Below are 24,296 nucleotides of genomic sequence, written 5' to 3'. Positions count from 1 at the left end.
TTTACATCTTTTGGTGACATTTTTGCATCTTTTATATCATCTTTGCATCTTTTTGTGACATTTTTGCATCTTTTATATCATCTTTGCATATTTTAGTGACGTTTTTGCATATTTTATATCATCTTCTTGTAATTTTTGCATCTTTTCGTGACATTTTTGAATTTTTTAGCATCATAAATGTGTCTGTTAGTGACATTTTTGCATCTTTTAGTGTCAATTTCACATCTTTTTGTGACATTTTTGCATCTTTTAATGTCATTTTTGCATCTTTTGGTGTCATAAATGCATCTGTTAGTGACATTTATGCATCTTTTTAAGTTATCTTTGCATATTTTAGTCCCATTTTTGCATCTTCAACTGGTCCTGCAGGGTTTGGAGAAGACAAACGGACCAAATCAAAATGTAGAAATACTTTATTGGCATCACATGGTGTAGGAAAGAGCGGCAATCACAGTAAGGCGACATTTATAAAACACAGATCTGTGAACCTGTGATCACTGCCATAAAATAAGTTATTTACATCTGTGATAGAGGTTTTGTGAAGGTTCCACAGAAAAAAACTGCATTTTAGTACATCATCTGGAAAAGAAATGATCCACAGTTAGAGGAAGTGATTCTGATTTAAAAGGACAAGCAGGACACGTGCACGTAATCCAGCTAATAATGGTACAGCTACCATTTATCAACCAGCGCTCATTAACTGCATTAGAATAAGAATTAATAATCTAAACCAGACACATTTAGTCCTGAAATCAACAGCAGCTCCATGTAAAGACCTTCAAACGTCATTTAAATAATGGACGATTCTGAAAAAAAACAACAACTCACGATTACATTCAACAGCAGGTTTTAAATTCTCACCAGGAAAAGATTGTTGTTGTGTCAATCCAACTATGGTTAAAGTTTGGTTCAATTAATCCACTGAAACACAGAATTAAAGCTACAATCTTTAAGATTTCCATGAAATTTAACTGTTCTGGGTGCCGTTTAGTTTGATCCCCTCTGCATTTACACCACGTTTTAAAGGAACAAAGAAAAAATAAGGGAATCAACAAAAATACACAGTTTTTTTAGTGAGAAAACTAAAAAAAACATCAGATTTCCAACTTTCCGACTGTCCTTGAAGTCATAATGTGTGGTTCTGTTTGGAAAATTAACCAAAGCTGAGCTCAAAGATCCAAACATGTCGTTGAATTACTGGGCTGTTTATGTCTCGTTTACAGATTTGGCAAAAATAAACCATTTAAACTAAAGAATTCTGCATTTCTTGGTGCAAAAATGAAACTGTTTACAACTCAGCTGTGATTAACAGTCAGGTGACAGAAATTCAAAATGTTTTCCAAATTCTGCAGAGGATCTGGATTGTTCAACAAGACCATCTTATTATTATTATTACGGTATTTTTTTTTTTTTTTTTGGGGGGGGGGGTTGTCTAAATATGTAAATATTAAACCAAAATAGTTCCTCTTGTACTTTTATGAGGGGCCCCTTTGCTGCTTCCTGGGCTGAATCCATCCAAGATGGTTATGTTTTAAGTAAATAAACAAAGGAGTGAGTTTTCCAACCTCTAAAGCAGATTAATGGTGAGCTGCAGAATGGTCTGATAAAAACCTTAAAGATTGTGGAAAATAAACTGGATGTAGATGGTGAAGCTGTGAATCATCCAAACCTGATGAGATTCCTCAGATTAATGAAGCTTTAAACATCAGAGAAACCTAAAGTTTGTGCTCCAGAAACCTGATCCTCCGTCTTTTCAGCCGTTTCCGTCCCAGTAACTGAATTTACTGAATGAAAGGAAAACCTGCTTCAAAACGTTTCCCAGAACGCTGTGAATCTGAAGAGGAAGGTGGAGTCCAAAAGTTCTGGTTTTCAGGATTTAACTTGCAGCAGAAACCAGGACCTCCAGGACCTCCAGGACCTCCAGGACCTCCAGGACCTCCAGGACCTCCAGGACCTCCAGGACCTCCAGGACCTCCAGGACCTCCAGGACCTCCAGGACTCAGGATCTGGTCTGGATCTGGCCGTGGAGGGTCTCCGCCTGGACCTTCAGGCTGCGGAACTCCTGCTGGATGAAGTCTGTCAACGTCTTCCTCATTTCCAGCTGTTAGAGGAAAAATGAAGTGAAAATCTGCTCTGAAGACGCTTTAGCTTAAAGCAAACTACAGCTGGATTCATTCATGCTCTGCAAAAACAAACCGACTGCAGTTTATTTTTAAATATTATGAGATAGTATTTATTTTTAGATTATCATTTAAACCAATTCATTGAATTATAAATGGCCTTGAATGTAATTCACTTTATTTCACGTATAATTATTAAATATTATTTAGTATATTTTAACTAACATGAGATACTCGTTATTTAATTTTAAATACAATTTATTTTCATTTCTATAAATTAATAAAAGCCGTTATATATACATTTATAAAATCTAATTTTATTTTAAATAGTAAATGAATACAATCTACTTTTTAATTGCTGGTATAATTATTAAATGTTATACATTTCATTATTAGATACTATATTTTTACTGTGATTAAAAACTGTTTATTGAACTTTTTAAGACCATTAAATCAATCTGATTTCATATTTAATTATGAAATAATATTTATTTTATTTATAATGACCCTAAATAGTGTGTTTCCATTTTAATGATTAAATCTTAATTATTTTATCTATAATTATTAAATGTTATTTATTATATTTGAACTCATACTAATTATTTACTTATGTTTTTTACTGTGATTAAATATTGTTGATTTTAATTTTAATGATCATTAAATGAATCCCTAATACTGAATTACAAAATATTTATTAAATATGTGTTAACATTTAATCTTTTTAATTTATTATGCAACTTTGTTATTACATTTTTTTAATAATAAGATGAATCATTTTAAATTATGAAAACAATATGAACTCACATCCTAAATCTTATTTTTAGCTATTAAATCAGAATTAGTTTTGTATAATTATTAAATGTAATTTAACATATTGTAATTAATATTAGATACTATTTACATTCATTTTTTAGTGTGATTAAATATTATTTATTTTAATGATCATTAAATGCATTTTTTTATATTTAATTATGAAAAAAATATTAATTTTATTTTTAAAATGACCTTGACTACAATTAATTTTATATCTTATTATTAAATCTCTATTATTTTAGGTACAATTACTAAATGTCATTTGTTACATTTTAATTATTATTAAATACTATTTACGTTATTTTTACTCGGACTAAATATTGTTTATTCTAATTTTAGATCTCATTAAATGTATTTTATTATATTCAAATAGGAAATTACATTTATTTTATTTTCAAATATTAGTAAATACAATTTATTCTATTTTTTATTAAAATAATGTGTTACCATTGCCATCATCAATTTTTGCTAATATTAAATATTTTAATTTAATATTACATACAACACTTTAATATAATTTATAATATTTTAAATTGTGATAAAAATGATCAAGTTACATCCTGTATAAAAAAAACAGAAACTAACTTTTTAATTTTTTTTAACAGTTCTTTGGAAAAATATAGGCAGAATAATCCGTAATAAAACACGTGTTAAAATTAACGATCATTATTGATTAATCTAACAGTTTTCTTAATTAACTGATTAATCGTTTGGCGTCCAGAGTTTCAAAACAACAAGAAATGCAGATTATGAGAGCTCAGAGTGTTTAAACGTCTTGTTTTGTCTGATTTACAGCCCAAAGCCCAAAGATTAAAGCAGCAACATAAGAAAACATAACCCAGTGTCGTCCATCGTGCAGAAATGAGATCCAGACCTGACTCTTGTTTTCAGCTCGGAGCGATTCCACCAGCTCCTTAACGCTGAACGGTTTCCCCACCAGGACTGTGATTCTCTGAAAGTAGAAAATCAGCCAATAAAGCTGCAGTCAGAGCAAAACAAAAGAAAAAGCCACAAATAAGATGGAAGCGTTTTTTACCTTTCCAGTCTGAGGAATGTAGGGCTTCTCGTTTGGCAGAACGTCGCTCAAACCTGAGAGAAAAACACACATTTAAACTGATTTAACGTGAAGAAACCTCTTTTCTGACAACAGCTACTTGATACTGATTACAGTATTATGGGATGTATCATAGTGTGAACAGTTCTAGAGTAGACCTACCGACATCTGGAAAGATCACTCATTAATATCTGTTTTTTTAAGCCTGAACTTCAGCAGAAACACGACAGAGTTCAGGTTCATGGGGGCTTTTTCTGCAGGAATTCTAACTATTTCCTGGAGAACAGAAGCTGTGAGTTCTTGGAGTTTCTGCTGAGTAGTTGGCGAGAAGACTCAAGAAATGCCTGCGTCTATGTGTCAGTTTCTACCAGAAACAGATGTGTTTTTCCTCCTAAATGTCTTTGTTCTATCTGCTGCACTGATGAAGGCTCAGAAATGATGGAAAAAGTCCATTAAGAAGTGATAAAACTGGACAAACAGCTCAGCGAGTGTTTGTGCCGTTACTCACCAACATGCCACAGCGGCAGGATAATCGGATTCAGGGAACATTCTGCGATTAACCGACCAACACCTGAAACACAAACCAGAAACTTCACTACACCAAGAACGACAATCAGTTCAACACTGACAGCTGGAGGGGGAAAAATACACAAAACAAAAATGAAACAGAAGATGAAAAAAAGGAGCCAGAAAATGACAAAAAGGAGCCAGAAAATGAGAGAAATGAGAAAGAAAACGATAAAAATGAGGCACAAAATGACAAAAATAACACAGAAAATGACAAAAAGGAGCCAAAAAACAACAAAAATACGACAGAAAACGACAAACAGGCAGAAAATGAAAAAAATGAGACAGAAAACGACAAAAATGAGACAGAAAACGACAAAACTGAGGCACAAAATGACAAAAATATGACAGAAAATGACAAAAATTGAGACAGAAAATGACAAATTTGACTGAAAAACGACAAAACTGAGAAGGAAAATGACAAAAATGAGACCAAAAATGAGTCAGAAAACAAAAAATGAGACTGAAATGACAAAAATGAGACAAAAAAAGACAAAAATGAGAAGGAAAATGACAAAAATGAGACCAAAAATGAGTCAGAAAACAAAAAAATGAGACTGAAATGACAAAAATGAGACAAAAAAAAGACAAAAATGAGACTGAAAATGACAAAAAACTGAGATCGAACATGACAAAACTGAGACAGAAAACGATAAAAATGAGGCACAAAATGACAAAAAGGAGCCAAAAAACGACAAAAATGCCACAGAAAACGACAAAGATTAAGCAGAAAACGACAAAAATGAGACAGAAAACGACAAACATTAAGCAGAAAACGACAAAAATGAGACAGAAAACGACAAAAATGAGACACAAAATGACAAAAATGAGACACAAAATGACACAAATTTGACTGAAAACGACAAAATTGAGAAGGAAAATGACAAAAATGAGACCAAAAATGAGGCAGAAAACAAAAAAATGAGACTGAAATGACAAAACTGAGACTGAAAATGACAAAAAAATGAGACCGAACATGACAAAAGTGAGACTGAAAACGCAAAAAATGAGACAGAAAATGACAAAACTGAGACTGAAAATGACAAAACGACAAAAATGAGACAAAACAACACACAAGGTCTATTTTTTGTTTCATTAGAAGCACTTGGTCCTGGTCTGCAGAATAAATGAAAGTATCTTCAGATATTCAGGAACTTGCAGCGTTCTTCTCACCCCATTTCAGACGAATGAACTCCTCTGTCATGTTGACTTTTCCTGTTGATGAGAAATAAAAAGTTAAAATCCACAATGAGAGCAGATAAATCAGTAAAATGTTACACTGAAGGTCAAAATACCTTCTGGAAAAATGTGAACCCATTCTCCTCTGTTCAGCTTCTCCAGAACAAAGTCCATCCCCTTCTGGTAGACACCATCACCTGAGGAGAGAGGAGGAGGTTAGAGGAGGAATAAGAGGAGGAGGAGGAGGAGGAGGAGGAGGCAGGTGTTATCTCAGGAGGTTTCAGTCTCACCTCTGCAGACAGGAACACATTTTCCTCGGCTGAAGAATTTGGAGTGAAGCTCTCTGGTGAAACAGATGTCAGAAGCTGCTGGTGTCCTGAGTTAAAATATGAAAATAAAACCCTCATTCAGCTGAAAAATAAACAAATAAATAAAGAGAGAATGACACGAGGAGCTGATGAAGACTCACCATCTCATCTTGTTGAAGGTCCACAGCTGCCTGAGCTTCAGGACGCCTGCAGCAGACACACATTATCATCATTATCATCACTATTGTTGGTGTTTCAGGTGGAACCAAGGTGTGGTTTCAGGTTCCTACCCCAGATATGTGGGTCATCCATGCAGGACTGGTGATTGGACAGCGTGATGAGGGGCGTGTCAGACGGACGCTGGTCGATCAGGTCCAACAGAACCTCATGGTTGTGGATCGTCAGGCTGTTCATGTACTCTGGAGATGGACAAAAACAACAAGAAGGAGGTTAGAAAGAGGGAATATTCCATAAAAAAACAACCAGAACCTCCACCAGAACCATCTGGTTCTTCATCTGCAACAACTTTATTCATGATCAGAGTTCTACCTTCATACTGGGAATATTTCCAGAGTTCCAGGTCCTTGAAGTCCATAGAGGAGAACGTCCTCTGGAGAAAGTTCTAGAGTAGACCTACTGACAACTGGACAATTGTCAGTCGGTCTTACTCTAGAACTTTCTACAGGGGACGTTCTCCTTTCTTGTTTCCAGTCTTTAAGTTTAGTCTCACTTAGAACATTTCAGGTCCTTTAAGTCCATAGAGGTGGGTCCAGAGTCATAGAAACAATCATTGATATCCTGAAAGACTTTTGGTTTTAGTCCAAAATTACACAAAAATTGCCCAAATACTATCAAATTCTTCCCAAAACAACTTGAAGACTTCTGCAAAACTTCTCAGAATTTGTCCAAAACACCTGAAATCTCCCAAAAATGTCTCAAAGCTTTTCCAAATATACTTGAAACTTCACCAAGATGACGCAAAACTTGTTCAAAATGTCTTAAAAATTATCAAAAAAAACTCAAGATAGCAGATATTAATCAGTGACTTTTCCAGTTGTCAGGAGGTCTACTCTAGAACTTTCTACAGGGGACGTTCTCCTCTATGGACTTCAAGGACCTGGAACTCTGGAAATGTCCCCAGTATGAAGGTAGAACTCTGATCATTGACAAAGTCACTGCAGATGAAGAAGCAGATGGTTCTGAGGAGGTCATTGGAGGCTCTGATGGTGTTTTCTGTGTACATACAGAGTTGGATGAGAACTTACTGGTCCAGAAGTAGGAGTAGGAGCCCACCATGCCCATCACCAGAGAGCTGGAGATCCTCCAGGCCAGAGCAGGGCATTGTGGGAACGGCCATCTGACCTCCAGGGGCATCACAGCTCCACAGAGTCCACATCCACCGACCTGGAGACCCACAGCAGAACTCAGAGCAGCTTCCAAGGTTTAAAAGGGCTTTTAATGACCTGAGGTTCAGCTGAAGCTTCATATGTGACTGAAAATCTGCATTTTAAAAATAATAATTAATTTTTTAAACAACATTTGACAATAAAATTACACCTGTCTTATTGTCTTTAAAACAGTAATACACACATACATTGTCACTCCCTGAAAGAAATATGACGTAAATTATGGACCGAAATTTAACAGAAACTTTATTAAACTATAATCTGACAGATTTTCCTAGTTTTTGTTAAAATATAGAAGAAAAAAATCCGGCAAATTTAAAAAAAAATAGACAACAAAAAACAAGCTAAAATTGTAAAAAACAAAACAAAAAAACAACAACAACATATTTCCAAATAGTGATAACTTCTTTTCCAATATGCGACCATAAAATTAGTTTGTTGTATTTAAATCTGCTAAAATATTATTATGTTATGTGTTTTAACTTGTCTGCACTGGTATGACAAATTGAAATAATTTATTTAATTTATATTATTATTATTATTTAAAGTTATTGCTATTTTGTTAAATAACACTATTTTACTGATATTTGTCGTTCCATGAAAGAAATATTATGTAAATTATGGATTGAAAAAATAAGATAAAATTTATTAAACCTGTGTCTTATAGATTTTCTTGATTTTCCCAGTTTTGTTAAATTACAGAAGATAAAAAATCTGACAAAATCATAGAAAAAAATATTAAATCACAAGTTGTCTTTATAAATAGATTTTATATATATATATATACATATATATATATATATATATATATATATATATACACACACACATGTATAAACAGGCCGAAATTGTAAAAACAACAATAAATTCTTGTATTTTCCAAATAGTGATAAGTTCTTTTCCAGTAGTCACCATAAAATTACAGTTTAATTGTATTTAAATGAGCTAAGGTGTAATTATTTTATGCTTTTTAACTTGCCTGTACTGTTTGTACAGGCTAATATAATTCATTGTATTTAATTCTGCTGTATTATATTTGACTTTTCCCTGTAAATGATGAGCTGCTGTTTAAATAGTAGGTTCCTGTTGTTAGCCGGCAGCTAGCAGCTGTTAGCTTCTGAGACTCGACATTAAACATCAGATTAGTTCCCAACCAGCTGATAAACTGAAGAATCTCTGAGATGTCTACAGTTATTTACAGCTCCAGCTGAACTTCTTCATCCCTCACTTCTCTTTCTGCACATTTATTCATTATTTGCTCTCTGTCTTCAACTCAAATTAGCCGATAAACCGGATTTTTTCGCTCTTGAATGTAAAAATAAACCTTCATGAAGCTGCGACACATTTAAACACTCAGACTTTAAAGTATTTAAACGCTCTAATGCCTCAGAAATCATCACAAGTTCAAACATTTCTTACCTTCTCCTGCTGACAGCCTGCTGGTCACAGACCCGGAAATGACCGCTGCGCTCTGAACTCTGGGTAATGTAGTTTTCACCAAAAACGCCGAAAAAGCCTCAATTGTTCAAATTTATGACATCAACACAACGAAATTTCATTTTTGCCTTTTTGTTTAAATTCTTAGGCTTTAAAAAAAACACAAAAATTAGGCTTATTTTTGCCAAAGGTGTTAAATTTCGAGCACTACCGGGTTGAGAGACGTGGAATTCTGGGTAATTGATGCTGAGAATTAGGCCAAAGGTGACGAGTCTGGACTCTGTTCGACATTTACAAGATCATTTAGGGGAACTGGGTCAAAAAATAGTGTTAAATTCAACTTAAATTGGGATATAAATATTTAAATGTGGAGTTGAAATATACAAAATCCCAAAAGTTTATTCATGATAAGATTTATTATTATTATTATTATTAATAATAATAATAATAATAATACATTTTATGTGTTATTATTATTATTATTTAAAAAAAATACATTTTATGTGTAATGCACTGCTCATTTAGCCAAAATCTCAAGTGCTACATTAAAGATATAAAAGGATTATAAAAAAAATTATAAATTCTTCATGAATTGTTTCACACAGTTTCAGAAAGCAGTGAAATACAAAAATAAATAAACAAAAAATCATGGTGTATTATTAAATGATGGTTTAGTTAATTGAATTTATTAGTTAATAAAAATGCACTGTTTGCTAATTAGAAACTTTACTTGTCACATTTAAATGAAACATAAAGATTATTTTTTAAAGACTCCGTTTTACAAGCAAAAGGTATTTTTTAAATAGATAATTTAATGAATCTATTAAAATTTAAACTAATATTGTGTTTATGATTAAGTAAAGAAAAAAATCAAACAAAATTAAAATGTTAACAAATAAAATATCGATTTTTTTTTTTTGCTAAGTGGATCATGAATAACAATAAATATTTTTGTCAGTTACACCAAAAAAAATTCTATTTGCATAAAAACATTTTTGCATTTTATGGGTAAAAAAAACAAAAACAAAGGAGGACTAGTTGATCTTAGTTTGGAGATAAATATTACATTTTCTCTATGCATTTCCTTTCAGAAAATGTATTTTCTTATAATAATAGTAATGACAATTATGATGCTATTACTACTACTACTACTACTACTACGACTACTACTACTACTACTACTACTACTACTAATAATAATAATAATAATGTTGATTATGATCCACTAAAATATTATTCAGTATTTTAAATAGTTATAATAAAACTACCACTACTAATTATTATTATTATTGTTCGTATTGCAATTATAAATAAAAATACAAAATATATATTTGTAATTTACAAATAACATAAATTACAAATAAAAATATAAACTATGTTATTATAAATAATAATAATAATAATGACTATTATTATTGTTATTATTTTTTATTATTATTTCCTTTTTAACCTCTTTGTCACCTTGCTGTCATAATGAATTTGATGTTATTAAAACCGTTTCATTCGTTTCATTTGTTTTATTTAAAAATAACAGATATTTAGAATGCAGACCAGTTAAGTGTCTGCTGCACACAGAATGATGCAAATATATTTATGTTATTCTGTTCATAGATTTATTTCAGCTTCAGTTTAACAGGACAGCTTGTCTTTACGGTGATTTTATTTTTATTATTTTATTATATTTGCCTTAATTCAGGCTGTGAGCCGCTGATTCTCCACTAGGAGGTGAAACTGAGCTGAACACTGACAAGAGTTCTTCTCAATTATTAAGTTTGGCTGAAGTCCTGGAAAATAACCTGAGTCCTTCATTGCAGTTTGTTGATAATTTATAAATTCATTGACAAAATACTAATGTGATATTTAATGCATAAAAACTACAAATAATGTAAAAATCTGCATTTTTAAGAAGCAATCTGTTCTAACATGAGACTTTAAAACTGCAGATTTTTACTGCAATTTTTACATTTTTTAATGTAATTATGTGACAGATATCTGGTGTTTTTAGAAAGTCTTCAGAGTTGATATTTTACTAACTATCCATGTTTTGTTAAATTACACATAACATCCAATAAAAATCACATAAAACTGTAATAATTTACATGATAATTGAAAACAAATGGCAAAAGCATAATGAGCACTCCAAAAAAATTTACAGATAGTAATCAACAAAATTACTTTTTTTCTGTATTTAATTCAGAAAAAAATCCTTATTTTACAGATATTTGCCATCATTTGAAAGAAAATCATGGAAATGAAGGTGTTTAACGGGTATTTGACACGTTTTCCTCGTTCTAAAAAGGACTAAGCTGGACACTGACATATAAAATTAAAAACACTTTATTGAAACTTTATTGACAGAGTTTATAAAATCAAACACAACTATTCACCCCTGAATGAATAAACTCCACATTTACTGGCAGAGCTGCTGGTAGATTTACAGAAAAGTTCTCATAAATGAAGCTAAATTCCTGATTTTAATCACATAAAGCTTAAAAAGTGAGAAAAAAAACACGACTTCCTGTTTCTGCTGCACCGACAAACACATAGGGAGAAAAAATAGTGAAAATTTCAAGTCATACATTCATAAATGTGCGTTTCCGTCTGGATTAGGAAGGATTAAAAATGAAAAGTACACTTAAGAATCCACTGGATGATTTCACCAGCCGGGAGCGATGACGTTCAGACCCTTCAGCGCCACCTCAAAGCCCAGAAAACAGGCCTGAAGGACACAAAAGAACCACGTTTTAATGTACAAGCACGAAATATGAGATGATGTTCATGTTTCAGGTTTATTTCTCACCGCGTTGGCAGGAAACGCTCGAAGAAACACGGCGTTGAATCCTTTGTAGAGAGCTTTAGGTCCTTCTTCTCTGAGCAGCGTTCTGAGGACGTCGACCAAACCTCGATACTTCCCGTCTGCAGCTGAACGCAAACAGGAAGTAGTTAGTTCTTTACCCTCATACTGAGAATAACTTCAGAGTTCCAGGTCCCTGAAGGCCATAGAGGAGAGGTTCAAGAAAGGAGAATGTCAAGAAAGAAGAATGTCCCCTGGAGAAAGTTCTAGAGTAGACCTACTGACAACTGGAACTGTCCAGTTGTCGGTAGGTCTACTCTAGAACTTTCTAAAGTTCGAGATCTTTCTACTCTCAATTAGAACATTCCAGGTCGTTGAAGTCCATAGAGGTGGGTCCAGATTCATAGAAACAATCACTGGTACTCTAAAAAGGACTTTTGGTTTTGGTTCAAAGCTACTCAAAAATTGTCCAAATTACATCAAATTCTTCCCAAAATGACTCAAAACTTCTCCAAAACATCTCAGAATTTGTTCAAAACACCTAAAATCTCACCCAAAATGTTTCAAAGAGTTTCCAAAGTTACTTCAAACTTCACCAAGTTGACGCAAACTTGTTTGAAATGTGTTAAAAAATGATCCCAAAAGACTCAAGATAGCAGATATTAATCAGTGATCTATCCAGTTGTTGGTAGGTCTACTCTAGAACTTTCTCCAGGGGACGTTCTCCTTTCCTGCTTCCAGTCTTTAAGTTTAGTCTCACTTAGAACATTCCAGGTCCTTGAAGTCCATAGAGGTGGGTACAGATTTATCACTTTTTTAATGACTTTTTACATCATTTCTGAGCCTCAGAACTTCATCAATCCAGCAGATAGACACATGACTACACAAGGTTCATTTTTAACTCTTCCAGGACAGATTCTAAAGAACCTCAGACAGGATTTTGTCATTTAGGTCAAATTTTGAGTCTTTTTTTTTTGGCAAAGTTGTCATTTTGGTGAAGTTTCAAAGCACTTTGGACACATCATTTAGTCATGTTTTCATTCATTCTGGACAAACTTGGACCATTATTAGTAATTCCGGAAAAATTATGAGTCATTCTGAAAAGTTTTAGATGAGTTGTTTCATTTCTGACAAGTTTTAAGACATTTAGGTTAAGTTCCAGATACTTTGGATGATTTTGATGTCATTTTGGGCGACCAGTACCTGTTTCTTGACTAGAAAAACTGATCTGGTTGCAGTTTTTACCATAATTCAAATGAGTTTTTCCTGATTTAAATTCTCACCTGTCTGGAAGTTAGACTTGAGGACGTCCGGCGGCAGAGCGATTGTCCAGTTCAAGATTCCTGCGATGCCTCCGGCCAGCAGGATTTTGGGAGTGCTAAGCTGAGAGACGCTGGAACAGAAAACCAGAGTTCAGGTTCAAAAGATCTGGAAACGCTTTCATTACAGTGTGTACCGTTGCTATGGAGGCTGACCTCTGGCCCTCAGGAGTCAGGAAGTGTTTGAGGTATTCGTAGGTGAGGAAGTAAAGCCCACTAGAAGGCACATCTGAGAGAAAAAAAAAGACACCAGGATTACATTTGATCCAACCTTTGGATTCAACAACAGTAAACTCAGTTCATGTTCAGTTGGCTGCACTGGAAAATGGTTTTATAGATGTTCAAAGTAAAAGCACAGAAAAAAATAATTAAATTTACACATTTACCCTAAAAAACAGCCCAAAACTGTAAATAATGCCCGCATTTATCACCTGCATCTTTTTCATATTCGAAAACATTTGTTGTTTTTACAAAATGTGACAAAAATACACAGATTTACAGCTAAAATATGACTATTTCACAGATAATGATTTGACTCGAAAATTATACAGTTTTTATTGAATTTAAATCAGCAAGAAATATTATTTAAAAAATGTTTTTCGAAAGAAAGATTAAGAAAGATCTTAAAGATTAAAGACTTACATATAGATCTATAATCAATACCTCTGATCAGGGTCAGGACTGTTCCTTTATACACACTTTTACATATAGATCTATAATCTATAATCTATACCTCTGATCAGGGTCAGGACTGTTCCTTTATACACACTTTTACATATAGATCTATAATCTATAATCAATACCTCTGATCAGGGTCAGGACTGTTCCTTTATACACACTGCGGATTCCTTGTTCTTTATACAGTCTGACTGCACAATCCAGTGGACCAGAATATCTGGAGCCTCCACTGCTGGACTGGACCTGAAAACACACAACACAACATCATCTACACACTGCAACACAAGGAAAGCACAACACTGCATCTACACACACCTCAACACTGCATCTATACACAACACTGCATCTACACACACCTCAACACTGCATCTACACACCTCAACACTGCATCTACACACACCTCAACACTGCATCTACACACCTCAACACTGCATCTATACACACCTCAACACTGCATCTACACACCTCAACACTGCATCTATACACCTCAACACTGCATCTACACACACCTCAACACTGCATCTACACACACCTCAACACTGCATCTACACACACCTCAACACTGCATCTACACACCTCAACACTGCATCTATACACACCTCAACACTGCATCTACACACCTCAACACTGCATCTACACACCTCAACACTGCATCTACATACCTCAACACTGCATCTACACACCTCAACACTGCATCTACACACCTCAACACTGCATCTACACACACCTCAACACTGCATCTACACACCTCAACACTGCATCTACACACCTCAACACTGCATCTACACTTCTTGGAGACGTCTTCTAACAGACATTCGAAGACCTTTCGGTTCGTCCGATGCTTTAATTTGTGGCAGTCTGTATTTTAAACTGGCAGATTGAAGTAAGACGAGCAGCTGCCTGAGGTTTGAGAATCAGCTTTCAGATAGAAGTGATTCTGCAGATGCTGATAATGTTTCCTGATATCTGTATGTTCAGACCTGATGGGTCACCAGCTAACTAACCGTACCAGTAATATCTGAGTTTGAATGAAACAGCACATGCTGACTTTAGATCATTAAACAGTTCTTAGTGTTGAATTTCTGAAGATTTTTAAGTTGACTGTAATGTGCGTTTATCATTATTTTCTGCAAATCAATCAGGAAAATGGATTTATTGTGGAAACTACCCCACAGATGAATCCATATTAAAAGTTACTAACATGATGCTGATTTTCTTCTTACCTGCAGTAAACATTTGATTCTTTCTCCCGGAGCCACGATGACGGTGGTGAAAACTCCGGCCAGACATCCAGACAGGAAGATCTGAGTGTGTCTGGAGTTAAATATAGGAAAAATGTGACATTTTCTGAACAAATATCACCGTTTGCAAAAATACAGATCACAGCATTTACAGTAATGGAAATACTGAAATGTAAAAAAGAACATAAAAACAGTGATTACTGTCCAAAAATGTAAGAACAAAGACAATAATGGCACAAGTCAGCAAAATAATCATATTTTTTAATCTGATTGAAATACAGTAAAAATGTCACGTTGTAGTCACACTTTGTAAAAGAACAAATGTGCAGAGTTTTGATGTGGACATTATCTGCAGTTTTAACAGTCAACAGGTAAATTCATACATTATTCATGTGATGTTTCTCACTCATAACTTGGACTTTTTATGGTCATTTAACTTTTAAAGCTTCAATTAATCTTTTAAATCAAAGTTGGACTTTTTCACTCATTATTGTGACTTTTAAATGAATTCAGAATTTTAAATTAATTATCTGAACATTTTAGCTACTAAATTAGACTTTTATGTAAGAATTTGGACTTTTTATGTTATTTTTAAAGACTTTGTAATTCAGATTTTGAACTGTTTGAATTTTTTGTTACTCATAATTTGAAATTTTTCTCTTGCTTCTCATTCTAAAATTTGGACCTTTTAACTCATAATTTGGACTTTAATGTCATAATTTGTTCATATTAACTCATATTTGGACATTTTATATTGTAATTGGAACTTTTCGAGTCATAAATTATACTTTTCTGTCAGATTTTGGACTTTTTGTCTTTTAATTTTTACTTTTTATTCTATAAATTACACTTTTGTAGTTCATTATTTGACTTTTTAACTCATAATTTAGATTTTTACACAATAATCCAAACTTTTTAATTTATAATTAAAATTTTTACATCATAATTCAAACTTTTTGTTATAATTTAGACTTTTACACCATAATCTGAACTTTGTAGCCCATAATTTAAACTTTTCAACTCAAAATTCAGACTTTGTAATTCATAATTTGAACTATTTAAGTCATAATTTAGAATTTTATGTCATAATCTCAACTTTATAACTCATAATACAGACCTTTTAACTCATAATTTAGATTTTAAGTTAAAATTTGAACTTTTAATCTCATCATCTGGACTTTTCAGACATCAAAATTTGGTCGTATTTTGTCATAATTTAAACCTTTTAACTAATAATTTGATGTTTTATATCAGAAGTTTGAACTGTTTACCTCACAGTTTAGACTTTTGTGTCAGAGTTTTGAAATCTTAAACGCATAATATGAACTTTTGAACTCATAATTTGGATTTGTAATCTCATTATTTGGCTTTTTATGTCTCAATTTTGTTGTATTACCTCATGATTTAGACTTTTATGTCCCATTGTTAACATCATAACTCATATTTTAAACATTCCAACTCATAAGTTTTTAACACACAAACTTGTATGTTATAATTTGGACTTTTCATGTGATAATTTGGACTTTTCATGTTATAATTTGGGCTTTTCATGTGATAATTTGGACTTTTCATGTTATAATTTGGGCTTTTCATGTGATAATTTGGACTTTTCATGTGATAATTTGGGCTTTTCATGTTATAATTTGGGCTTTTCATGTGATAATTTGGATGTTGTAACTATGACTTAACATCCTTTGGACCTCTTATTTCATATTTTCGGTGATAACTTGGACTCTTTCTGTATAATTTCCAGCTCAGTAGAGGCTGCCGCTGGTTCCAGTTTGGTTTCCAGAGCAGCTGAAGATCGTTCTGTAAATATTCTGCTCATGAACAGTAGATGTACAGTGAAGCAGTAATCTGAGCCGAGGCCGAGGGGGAAGTGGTCCAGACTCACCAATGGCAGCTCGGTTATATTTAGAGGACAGTTTTCCAGGTATTACAACAACAACAACACTAGCTGCTGTCTTTGACTAATTCCTCCTGGAGGAGATTTAAGGACGTCTCAGGTTAGAATCAGGTTACAACCGTGGGATCAGCTAGTGTGGAAAATCTGCTTCAAATTACTAAAAGTGCAAAAAAAATAAATAAACTTCATAAACTGGCCTCATACATCATCATTTATTTCCTGAGTCGTATTTTTATGGCATAAGTTGGACTTTTAGGTCAATATATGGTATTTTTAACCAATAATTTAGACTCATCATGCCATAAATTGGACTACTTAACTCAAGTTTTAAACTTCTCAGCTCATAATTTAGACAGTTTTGCACAACTGTCGTCATAATTTGAACTTTTCATTTCCTAGTTCATAATTCTGATGTTTTTATGTCATAACTGGGACTATGAACTCATAATTTGGGGGGGGTTTTTTGTCTCAAAAGATAAGATTTATGCCATAATTTGTACTTTTAGGTCAATATTTGGTATTTTTAACCTATAATTTACACCTGCTATGCCAAAAATTGAATTTTTAAACTCATAACTGTTTTTTTTCACTCACAATTCGTACATTTTCTGTCATAATATGGACTTTTCACTTACAATTGGGGATTTTCAACTCATGATTTGAACTTTTAAATTCAGGAATTAGAATTTTTGTCTCATAAGTTTAAGGTTTATGCCATAATTTGGACTTTTATGTCAATATTTTCACTTTTTAACCTATAATTTGGACTTATTATGCCATAATTTGGGATTTTAACTCATAACTGGGACTTCTTAATCCACAATGTGGACATTTTCTGTCATATGCACTTTTCTCTCATAATTTTAATTTTTAATTACAAATTTGACTTTTTTTTAACATCCTAAATTGAAATTGTATGCCATAATTTGGGATCTTAGGTCCATATTTGGTATTTTTAAATCATAACTTAGACTTATTATGCTGTCATTTGGACTTTTTATCTCATAACTTGGACTGCTCACCTCACAATTTGGACAATTTGGACATTTTCTGTCATAATATGGATTTTTTATTTATTTATTTATTTTAATATTTAATTCATAATTTGAACTTTTCAATTCAGAAATTTGACTTTTTTTATCTTACAGGCTGAATTTTTATTCAATAATTTGGACTTTTATGTTAAAATTTGATATGTTTAACCTGCAATGAAGACTTATCATGACATAATTCGAACCTTTATGCCAATATTTGGACTTTTTAATCTCATGATTTTTAGTTTTTATTCTATAATCTGAATTTAGTAACTCATAGTTTGGACATTTTCTGGTAGAATTTGGATTTTTGAAGTCTTAAGTTGGACTTTGAAGCCATAATCGGGACTTTTGTGACATAATTTGTACCTTCAATCTCACAAATTACATTTTAACGCAGATTATGGATGTCTTATATCTGATTATTTGGATTATAAACAGAAGTTGGACTGTTTGTCTCTAGAGTTGGACTTTTGTCCCACAATTTGGACTTTGTGAGCCACAATTTCACAGTTTTTTCACTCAGAGCTTTTGTGTTCATGTCGGTGGAATCAGACTGAATTTTTGGTCCGTCCACACTTAGAGCTGAGGGATGCATTAGTAAAATAAGAGCTGAGTACTACTAACGTTAGAGGTTTTCCAGGATCCGTCTGCTGAAGTTGTTTCCCCAAACCAAAGCCGAAGAAGCTGATGGCCATCATCGGAGCGACGCCGGCCAGAGGAGCCCCCATGCCCTTATAGAGCCCCAAGATACCCTGGAACCATGAAAGACATCATCCACCGTTAGAGACGGACAAGAAGACTTTTATTTTATGTCTCATTTAATTTATATCTGAAGTCATGAACTAATAAAGTCCATGTCTTTATTTTCCAATGACTGCTAGAACTCCAGAATGAAACATGAATCTTTGTCGCAAGAAAAAATCATGAATTTTGATCCTTTGGTAGATTTATTAAAGATCTTCTGGAAATACGACAAAATCTGCTAGATGATAAATGTACAAACACAAATGTTAATATTTGGTGAAATTTGTCCATTTCTACCTCAGTTTGGCTCTTCTGGTTTCAATCTTCTGGTTCATCTTTGACTCCTCTGGACACTGTACCTACTGTCAAACATGGAGGTGGCAGTATCATCATACTGTCAATTTAACTGACTCAAGTCTGAGACAGAAAGACAACAAGTTTAGTTGAACGGCACCAGAATTAGTTCAGTTTAACTAAACTTGTTGTCTTTCTGACTCAGACTTGTTTCTTCATCAGTCCACAGGTTCTTGATGGGTTGAAGTCAGGACTTTGGGGAGACCAGTCTAGAACCTTCATTCCAGCCTGATGGAACCATTTCTTTACCACGTCTAATGTATGTTTTGTCACGCCCCTCTTGCTCCAACGAGCCGGCTCATCAGCCGAATGACGTACGGCTGTGTGGAGCAACACAGCCGGCACAAATGACCAATCAACGCAGTATAAAGCCTGGATCCGCCAACAGCTCCAGTGCCGGTTCATTACTTCATCCTCCATCCCACTCGTCACTCTCCGCTTACCCTGCACTCCGTTCATCATCTCCTGCACGCTGCTTCCTGGACTCTGTCTCCCCTTTGGACTATTTGCCCGTTTCCCTACCCTCGCCACATTCTCTCCATCGGCTCCATCCGTTCTGCCCGCTTCCGCCTTTCAAACCCTGGACATTCTGTGAGTCTCCCTACCCCCGTAATTTAGTTTTGTTCTATGTTTAATTTAACTCGGCCTTCGGGTCCGCCATCAGTTTAGTTTAGTTTAGTCTATTTTTCTGCTCCCCATTATTTCCCTCCGGCTTCCTTTACTATGAGTTTTTTGTTCACATATATTTTTATTGTCATTAAATCATATTTAATTTCAACCACCTGTCTGTGCCTGCTGCTTGGGTTCACACACCAGTTCGTGACATGGTTGGGCTCATTGTCTGGTTGAAACATCCAACTGTGTCCAAGATCAACCTTCTGCTGATGGTTTCAGGTTTTCCTGAAGAATGTGGAGGTGATCCTCCTTCTTCATTATTCCATTTACTTTGTGGAAAGCTCCAGTTCCACAGAGCATAATACTGCCACCTCCATGCTTGATGGTAGGTTTGGTGTTCTTGGGGTTAAAAAAAGACCAACCCCAAACAGTCCTAAACCAGTCCTAGAAAAAGTCTAAAATCAGTACAAAATCGGAACCAAAACCAAACCTAAACTACTCTGGAAGAAGGCCAATACAGTCTGAAACAGTCCTAAACCAGTCCTAGACCAGTCCCAAGAGAGTCCAGAACCAGTGCAAGATACACTCTGAAACCAGTCCAAAAGCATTTCTAGAAAGTCCCAGAGCATGATACTGCCACCTCCATGCTTGGTGGTAGGTTTGGTGTTCTTGCGGTAAAAAAAAAAAAAAGACAGTCTGAAACCAGTCTTCCAAAGTCTAAAACCAAGACCAAAATGAAACCCAAACCAGTCCAAAAAGTGTTCAGAATCAGCCAGAATACAGTCTGAAACCAGTCCTTAAAAAGTCTAAAACAAGTGCACCATTGAAACCTATACCAACCTAAACTACTCCTAAAAAAGTCAGAAAACTGCCCAAAATGAAACCAGTCCTTAACTGGCCATGAAAGCCAATAGTAAATCAGTCCCAGAAACAGTCTGAAACTACTCCTTAAACAGTCTAGAAGCAGTTCAACATACAGTCTGAAATCAGTAACCTTGCCAGCAAGTTGATTTCTTGCGATATTTGTGAGTTCACAAATCTCTCAAGAAAGCATCTTGCTCCGCTCCCGCATTCACTGTTCGTACAGAACCAAGCTGGCAAGGGCCAATCACGCAGCAGTATTCGTGTGTGAGGCGGGATATTCGGGTGTGAAGACGACACCAAGGGCCAATAGATCAAAACAAACATGGCAGGAGGACAACGATCATGTAGATGCTGCTATTAAGTCAGTTTTAGCTGAATCTCCTATCACTTCTTTGAAGGAAGAACAACGAGAGGCGCTTTGCGCATTTCTGGATGGTAAAGATGTTTGTGCTTTTTTACCTACGGGTTTTGGTAAGAGTTTAATCTACCAATTGGCTCCGCTCTTTGTGAAGATCCCGCGATTGGCTAAAAACAAACCTGTCAGAGGCGGGACATACTGTTGCATTGTCCAATCCGTGCCTCTTTCCTCCGAACGGATTTACATGGAGCGGTCCCAGATTGATATTGTGGAGTACTATCAAGTACTACACAATTATTAATCTGGCTATTGCCAGGTTATGAAATCAGTCCAGAAGCATGATACTGCTTCCACCATGCTTCAAGGTCAAGGTCAAGGTTCAAAGGTTCACTTTATTGTCATATCATTCCACATTTGCACATCAAACAATACGAAATTGGACTCTGGTCCCGGTTTCAGCCATAAGACAATATAAAACACTTCCATGAAAGACAATATAAGTATAAAAAGGCACTACTAATATACAACATAAATAGATGTGCAATGAGACCATCACTTAGTGCAATACAGACAGGAGCTTTGGCTCCGAAGTAGTGGTTGACCGTTTCTTAATAGATAAATAAAGAGCCTAGTGCAGTAGTGCAGTGTGTGTATGAATGTGTGTGCCTGTTTACATGTGTGCATGTATGTGTCCATGTGTGTATACTTGATGGTAGGTTTGGGGTTATTGGTGGATCTAAAGGGTTCTATTTAAATTGGCTCAGGGGAGTCATCAGCTGTAGTCGACTGTAAACACTAACAATAGGCCAATTCAAGTTACTGTGATGTGTTTGTGACTTTCGGTAAGTTTCAGTGTGGTTTGTGTGACTTTCTGTGTATTTGTTTGTGATTTTTTTGTGGTTCTCTGTGAGTGTACCTCCTTGGAGACGGTCTTTCTAAGGCAGTCGTAGGTTCCCGTGTAGAGAACGTACTGAGCAGCTTTGGGTTGCGTCTGCAGTCTCACCTGAAACGGTTTGAACGGAAACAGATTAGAGTGAGCTGATAAATGAGGAGGAGTGAATCTGCTGCTGCTGCTCACACTGATAACGGACCAGCGGTTGGTCTGAAGATCATATGTTCACCAGGAGATAAAACACAATCTGCAGCTGAACAAAGACCCGCTCTGTCATTTATTAACTCTGACTGAGGCTCAAGGTGATCAGATACAAAACTGTATGGATCAGTGCAGTTAGTAAAACATGAATTTTAACTCAGAATTAAGACTTTAGAGCTCACAATTCTGACTATTCTTGCCATACTTTCGATTCTTTTACTGATATTTGAAGCCTTTAATATCATAATTCTGACATATTAACCCATAATCCTGACTTTCAATTCATATTTCAGTCTTTAATGTCATAATTCTGACAATTAGCTCAAAATTTTGACGTTTAGTGTGATTTTTGTTTTGCTTTTAAACTCATAATTCACATGTTATTCCCATATATTTCATTCTATATCATAACTTCTACATTTTAATTCATAAATCTTACTTTCAATCTTATCATTTAGACTTTGACTTATATTCTTATTGAACTATCTTCATATTTTTGGCTTCTTCTGACATTTTATGCGATCATTTTTACATTTTGACGACTCATTTAGACTGTTTTTGTCACAGTTTCTGAGGTTTTATCTGACAGTTTTGACTTTAAAGTGAACAATTCTTGCAATTTAGGTTGTAAGTTTGACGTTTTATCTGTTTATTTACAGTTTTGGACATTTTAACTCATGATTTTCATGTTATAACTTAAAATTCTGATGATTTTCTGCCTTAATTTTAATGTTTATCTTCTAATTTTATACTTTTAGTGTCATAATTCTGAGAGCTCAGTCCATTATTTCATGTTACATCCCATAATTTAGACTTCCTCTTTAATTTACAATAGTGTTTAACAATGTGGACATTTTTACTTATTATTCAGAGTAATTTTGTTTGGTCACAGTTGATGTGTGACGCTCCAATTTCTACATCTGAGTTTAATTTTGACTTTTTATTCTAATTTAGTATTTTTATTTTACAATTTGGACATTTTATCTAATGATTGTAACATTTTATGCAATTATTGTCACATTCTATGTTGTGAGTTTCACTTTAAAACTTGAAATTATGTCCCAAGTTTAATGTTTTATTTTCTAATTCTGACTTTTGAGCAGTGAATCCTGATTTTAGGTCGTAATTTTGACTTTTTATTGTAACTACACTTCATAATTAATCTATTTGATCTAATGTTTGTTACATTTAGCAAATAAATGTTGCATTTTTCAAATAATCATTACATTTATATAATAATTGTAACATTTATCTAATAATTGTTTCATTTTATTTAATAATTGTCACATTTTATCTCATAATTGTTGCATTTTTTTAAATTTTTACTTTTTATCTAATAATAATTGTTACATTTGTTACATTTGATCTAATTGTTACATTTTATCTCATAATTGTTAGATTTTTCTAATAATTGTTACATCTATATTACATTTGTTACATTTGATCTAATAATTCTTACATTTTATCTTTTAATTGTTTAATTTTTCTAACAATTCTTACATTTTATATAATATTTGTTATATTTTATTTAATAATTTTCACATTCTGCTACATTCTATGTTGTGATTTTAACCTTATAACTTAAAATTATGTCCCGAGTTTGACGTTTTATCTTCTAATTCTGACTTCTGAGCCTTGAAACCTGATTTTTGATCATAAATGTGACTTTTAATTGTGCTTTAGAACTTTTATCTGATAATTTGGACGTCTGAAGGGAACATTTTGACTCTTTAAATCATGAGTTTTACTTTGTGACGCTATAAAGGTATAAAATGAAACTTGTCTCTTTAAAATCACCTGGTTTTAACACCCTCCAGTGTCTTGCTGCTCTCCTCCTGTCTGATCCTGTTGCTGCTTCCTGACCTCTGAGACTTTCTAAGCTGATTTATCAATAATCCCTGCAGCTCCTCCATGTTCTTGACTCACAGAACCTCTAGAGAACCTCCACAGAACCTTTCCTTGCTGTCTAAGCTGAAGTTTTGAGTCACCTTGATGGTGTCCAGCGGGTGTCCTGCCAGCAGCAGACACGCTCCTCCGAACCCTCCAGCCACGAAGTTCTTCAGCGGAGAAACTCGGATGTTCTCGCCCATCCTGCTGCCTCATGACCGGCCTCAGAGCCGGCAGCGCTCCGCTACAGCCGCCGGGGAGCAGCGCTCAGTCCGGGGCAGAGACAGCGACAGATGTCCGGTGACAGGACCAGGAGGAACCGTTAGTCTGTCCGTTAGACTGAGTGTCTGTCTGACTGCTTTTCTGTCTGTCTGTACTTTGACCACATCTCCAGACAGCTGATCACAAACAGCGACCTGTGGCGGTTCTACAGGAAAACACAGGATCTAACCACAGAGTAGAAAAAGATTCATTATCTTTATGTTAAACAAAGTTTTATGATATTTATTTATTCTAAATCTA

General features: G+C 34.3%; 2 protein-coding genes across 3 annotated transcripts; both read right to left on the bottom strand.

Moving 5' to 3' along the window:
- Positions 1-395: 395 nt before the first annotated feature.
- Positions 396-7,540, bottom strand: tafazzin (tafazzin, phospholipid-lysophospholipid transacylase). The gene is made up of 10 exons (XM_022217248.2): positions 7,307-7,540; positions 6,332-6,460; positions 6,203-6,248; positions 6,024-6,109; positions 5,850-5,930; positions 5,728-5,769; positions 4,496-4,558; positions 3,970-4,022; positions 3,808-3,885; positions 396-2,101 (listed from the first exon to the last, which is right to left on the bottom strand). Exons 1-10 carry the CDS (start codon positions 7,413-7,415, stop codon positions 2,000-2,002), a joined length of 789 nt encoding a protein of 262 aa, XP_022072940.1. The 5' UTR covers positions 7,416-7,540; the 3' UTR covers positions 396-1,999.
- A 3,665-nt stretch (positions 7,541-11,205) lies between these two features.
- Positions 11,206-24,184, bottom strand: si:dkey-150i13.2 (mitochondrial carnitine/acylcarnitine carrier protein). 2 transcript variants are annotated; one of them, XM_051949216.1, is made up of 9 exons: positions 23,876-24,184; positions 21,711-21,797; positions 18,484-18,611; positions 14,899-14,989; positions 13,801-13,918; positions 13,154-13,226; positions 12,962-13,071; positions 11,685-11,800; positions 11,206-11,603 (listed from the first exon to the last, which is right to left on the bottom strand). In XM_051949216.1, the coding sequence occupies exons 1-9, from the start codon at positions 23,975-23,977 to the stop codon at positions 11,541-11,543; spliced, it is 888 nt and encodes a 295-aa protein (XP_051805176.1). In that variant the 5' UTR covers positions 23,978-24,184; the 3' UTR covers positions 11,206-11,540. The 2 variants fall into 2 exon arrangements, with proteins under 2 accessions (XP_051805176.1, XP_051805175.1); XM_051949215.1 differs by having other exon boundaries at positions 11,685-11,806; positions 23,876-24,180.
- Between the last annotated feature and the right edge of the window lie 112 nt (positions 24,185-24,296).

This window comes from Acanthochromis polyacanthus, chromosome 6 (assembly GCF_021347895.1).
Source record: "Acanthochromis polyacanthus isolate Apoly-LR-REF ecotype Palm Island chromosome 6, KAUST_Apoly_ChrSc, whole genome shotgun sequence".
NCBI lineage: Eukaryota > Metazoa > Chordata > Actinopteri > Pomacentridae > Acanthochromis > Acanthochromis polyacanthus.
This window is presented reverse-complemented; position numbering and strand designations above follow the sequence as displayed.